The 4,669-nt window shown below is 33.2% G+C and overlaps 1 protein-coding gene and 1 long non-coding RNA gene across 2 annotated transcripts; one reads left to right on the forward strand and one right to left on the reverse strand.

Annotated features, from left to right (window-relative positions):
- Nucleotides 1-7: 7 nt before the first annotated feature.
- LOC109589332 (Fanconi anemia group J protein homolog) lies at nt 8-1,171 on the forward strand. The gene is made up of 3 exons (XM_020005437.1): nt 8-44; nt 311-400; nt 878-1,171. Exons 1-3 carry the CDS (start codon nt 13-15, stop codon nt 1,137-1,139), a joined length of 384 nt encoding a protein of 127 aa, XP_019860996.1. The 5' UTR covers nt 8-12; the 3' UTR covers nt 1,140-1,171.
- A 2,277-nt stretch (nt 1,172-3,448) lies between these two features.
- On the reverse strand, nt 3,449-4,098 carry LOC109589333 (uncharacterized). Its single transcript, XR_002188644.1, has 2 exons — nt 3,909-4,098; nt 3,449-3,861 (listed from the first exon to the last, which is right to left on the reverse strand). It is a non-coding gene; the product is annotated as an uncharacterized LOC109589333 (long non-coding RNA).
- Between the last annotated feature and the right edge of the window lie 571 nt (nt 4,099-4,669).

Here is a 4,669-nt window from a genome sequence, read left to right on the forward strand (position 1 = left end):
AGTCTTATGTTAATGGATATCCCTCAACAACCAGTCACACACAAGTACATGTCATATATTTAATATCAGGCATTTTTATACATTTACATGAACCATTATGTTTAAAGGTCATAAATGTATCATTGATCATCACTTATGTATAAAAAATACATGTTGTTTATGAATATGTTTATGTTCACATATTAGCAGGTACATGTACTTGGAGCTTTTGTGTACATGTATATCAAAAACAGTCTTTATTAAAGTACTGAAATTGAATGGGTCTCCATTACATGTTGTATTGTGTTGTTGTTGTTATTATGAACAATAGGCCTATGAGGATATTTTATGGGACCAGAACTCACAAACAGATCACACAGATAACACATGAACTGGCAAGGACTGCTTATTCAAACACACCGTAAGAAAATGTATTTTTTAATTTTGATTTTGATTTTAGTTACATGTTGTGCCTAAACTGCTTATTGTCAGTAGTGATACATGTACATGTACATGTATGTACATGTACTTGTTTTCCTTTTTGTGATGTTATTGTTATTGTCTGATTATTGCTATTCTTGTGATTATCAAAGGCAGTAGTAGGAAGTAAACACATTAACAAAGGAAGCCTCTTGTTTGCTTAGTAGCTATCATAATCAAAAAGACTGGAGTATTGTTTGTGTTTCCACTGTCATGTACATGTAGTGTATTATATCATTTACGTACATGCTGGACGTCTGAACATATTTTAGTTGTTTTTTAATTATGGAAAAACAACATCTCAATGTAACCTCTGTATTGCTTTTATTGTAAACATGTCTATTGTGAGAAATATTTGTTATCTTCTCTCTTCTTTTTCTCTTCCCCCCCCCCTCTCTCTCTCTTCCTATTGTATTAGTATGGTCATATTGGCCAGTCGTGATCATACCTGTATACACCCCCAGGTATCAACCTCAAGGAACAAGAAGGAGGAATGCAAGGCACTCATAGACTACAAATATGTATGTATGGACATACCAACACATTCACTATCACAAATTAAACTAGTCACACTTCAGGGTATTTACAAATACCTCAACAACAGCATAGTCGTGCTCCTCAGCTTGTACCAGTTGATCCTGGTCGGTTACATTGTCCTAAAATGTAGCAGACACTCATGACAAGGTAAACTGCTTTATAACCGTACTTTTTGAGAGCTATTTAAGCGGGTCTCCACTAGAGTACCCTATGATCTCTGGTCTGTACTCTTTGCTGATAGTTCTAGCAAAGATGAATCCTCTAAAGCTCGCTCTGTAGACATGGCCTTGTGACACAAAGCAACCCTCTTTTGCTGCAGAAAGAGAGGAGTGGCTGACCTTAACCACGCCCATAATTTTTTATACACCCACTCGTTTTAGGGTTGCCCACTCAAATTAGCTTTAAAAATCTAATCAATCAATTAATTTTAAACACAGTAAATTTCTTGAAATTTATTATACGTCTATTAATCTCATTTTCAACCAGTGACTAAATGTAATCTTCATTGTCATTAACTGCCACTCTATTTTGCTGAAGCACATCAAAGGGGCTTGCATATTCTAGAGTTGTAGGATCACTCCTAGCGACAAAGGACTCAAGAGGACTCTGATCCTGTGAATGAACTCCATATGCAACATTCTGACCACTTGAAATGGTGCTAATAACATTTGAATTATCACATTGCATTTTCAATGATGACCTTATCAAGTAATATAACATGGTGTAAGATAAAGTATTTGATTGTACCTTTTGTTGGGTTCAAATTGTTTGTCTTTACTTCTTCTTATAATGAAAATTTTGATAATCAATAATAAGATAATAACAAACACTGCACTGATAATGATACCAATAAATATTCCACCAATCCATGGGATAGCTCCATTTAATGATGATGCTACAGTAGCAGTAACTATATATACATTAAAATGCATAATATGTAATTTTAAAACTACCTATTATTGTAAAAGAAGTGCTAGAGCAAGTTTCTTGAAATTCTGCAAATAAGAATAGATTTAAAATGAATTTGCTAATAATTAAAAGCTAACCTTTTGTTACATTAATGCATGTTGATTCAGTCTCCATATAAGGGGATACAGCAGACACACAGCATGTGTACACAGTATTGGCTAATAAACCAATCAGTGATGCACTGTTGTTCTTTGTCAGTGTGTTTAGTTCAGTTTTAATACTCAAGTGCAACTGAGGATCAACAATCATGTCATGTTTACAGTAAACATTGAAATTGGACACATTATTAGCATCATCAGTATATTCCCAATGTAATATAATATCTGACTGTTGGCTATAGACAGAAAGATTTGAAGGAGGACCAGGCAAATCTATAAATAAAATATTAACAAAATTAATAATAATACAATCAAACTTTACTTTGACATATAACACCAGCAACAATGATTTCAGTTTGAAAAATTAGATCATCACAGGAAATTGAGTGATCTGAACAGTTGCAAAGAAACTTTTCATTTCCATAACATTCAAAATTAGCTTGTAATACTGAAATATTGGCAGGTACTGAGACATTAACTGGCATAGCTCCTACAATAATGTTTGTAAACACATCATCATAATGCATTAGTATCTATACCTTTTGCATCTTTCCCTAATTGTCTGCATACAACTTGTGCTGGAGTAGAGGACCATGTTGTACTACATAATGCATGCCACTCTCCATTTACACACAGCAATACAGCATTAGTATCAAGTAATTGTATCTGTCCATTTTGACAGACTAAGGTATTAATACAATTACTAGCAGCAGCATAGTGGTTGTTAGAGCAAACAAGATTTAAATAAGCTGGCTCGTAAAAGTTATATAAACAATCTAAAATGTTCTGTTGTAATATTGGTTTATCTGAGCAATAAATCCATCCTATAAAACCAGGTGTAGGAGCAGGATTCATTTTTATCTGAGTGATCCCTACATAACATCACATAATAATAATAATTATATAACTGATCAGATAAAACCATAGAATACAAACCAGTATCAGAGTGTCTAGAATATCTCATTTGTTGGCAGATTACATTAGCTATTCTTTGCCTGGCTCCTTGATTATTGTTTGCACAGAATATATCCCCATCTGTTACCAAAACATATCTGTACAACTGTATTGTTGTATTCTGGATCATATCTGATGGCTCCTCTAGTACAAACTCCATGAGCAACCTTTACTGCTACATTGAAGAGTAACAGGATGAAAAAGAGAAGGAAGTGCCTGGATCTTGAACTTATGTTCTTCATTGATTTTTACTGTGATAGGTTACTATATACAACTAACTTCTACATAAGGTGGCTATGGATACCTTGTTTTGTTGATATAGTATACTAGTGGGTGTACCAAGTACATTATATTGCATAAAGGTACATGTTGTAGCACAATTTTTACATTATAATGCTTATAGATCTATGTCTATGTGCATTCACTATCTGTTAATTTGTAACCAGACCAAGAACTTTCATGGGTGCAACACAAACTTAATTTATACCATTTGTATTAGCTATGCATTATAATAGCAACAAAATTATAAAATAGTTGATGAAATATAAAATGATTATTAATATTTTCACGACGAAGTTAATTCCTTTGCAACTTGTCATAGTTACCAGTTTCTTCCTCAGTTTCAGCCAGTGAATAAACTGGATCATTATTAATAGTCATTATATTCACATCAACAGGACTCTCATAATCATTAGCACCAGGAACTGCAGGGTCCCTCCCATTGGAAAATGGCTCAAATTGATTTTGCGACAGATCAGAATAAATCCCAATATTCTGAGTCTGACCTCTTGACTGATGATAAACAGTGGATGTGACATTTACATTATCACTTTGTAATGATGACCTTTATAAGTAATACCATAATGGTATAAGAAAAGTATTTGATTGTACCTTTTGTTGGGTTCAAATTGTTTGTCTTTACTTCTTCTTGTAATGACAATTTTGATAATCAATAATAAGATAATAACAAACACTGCACTGATAATGATACCAATAAATATTCCACCAATCCATGAGATAGCTCCATTTGATGATGATGATGATGCTACAGTTGCAGTAGCTGTAATAAATACACAATAATGAGACCTTTAATTTTATATTCTTTAAGTTACCAGCAGGAGCAAATGATATTGTAAAAGAAGTGCTAGAGCTAGCTTCTTGAAATCCTGCAAATAAGAATATAGTTTAAGTTAAAATTACAAAACTCACCTTTTGTTACATTAATGCATGTTGATTCAGTCTCCATATAAGGGAATACAGCAGACACACAGCATGTGTACACAGTATTGGCTAATAAACCAATCAGTGTTGCACTGTTGTTCTTTGTAAGCAAGCTTAGTTCAGTTTTGATACTGAAGTGCAGCTGAGGATCAATAGTCTTGTTATGTTTACAGTAAACACTAAAATTGGACACATTATTAGCATCATCAGTGTATTCCCAATGTAATATAATATCTGACTGTTGGCTATTGACAGTAAGATTTGAAGGAGGACCAGGCAAATCTATGAACAGAATAGCTACTACCAAATGATAATACAGTCAAACTTTACCTTCACATATAGCACCAGCAATAACTGTGGTTTGAGGAAATATATTATCACAAGAAATTGAGTCATGATCTGAACAATTATATAAAAACTTTTCATTTCCA

The sequence above is a fragment of the Amphimedon queenslandica genome, unplaced genomic scaffold (genome assembly GCF_000090795.2).
Source record: "Amphimedon queenslandica unplaced genomic scaffold, v1.1 AMPQUscaffold_11423, whole genome shotgun sequence".
Classification (NCBI taxonomy): domain Eukaryota; kingdom Metazoa; phylum Porifera; class Demospongiae; order Haplosclerida; family Niphatidae; genus Amphimedon; species Amphimedon queenslandica.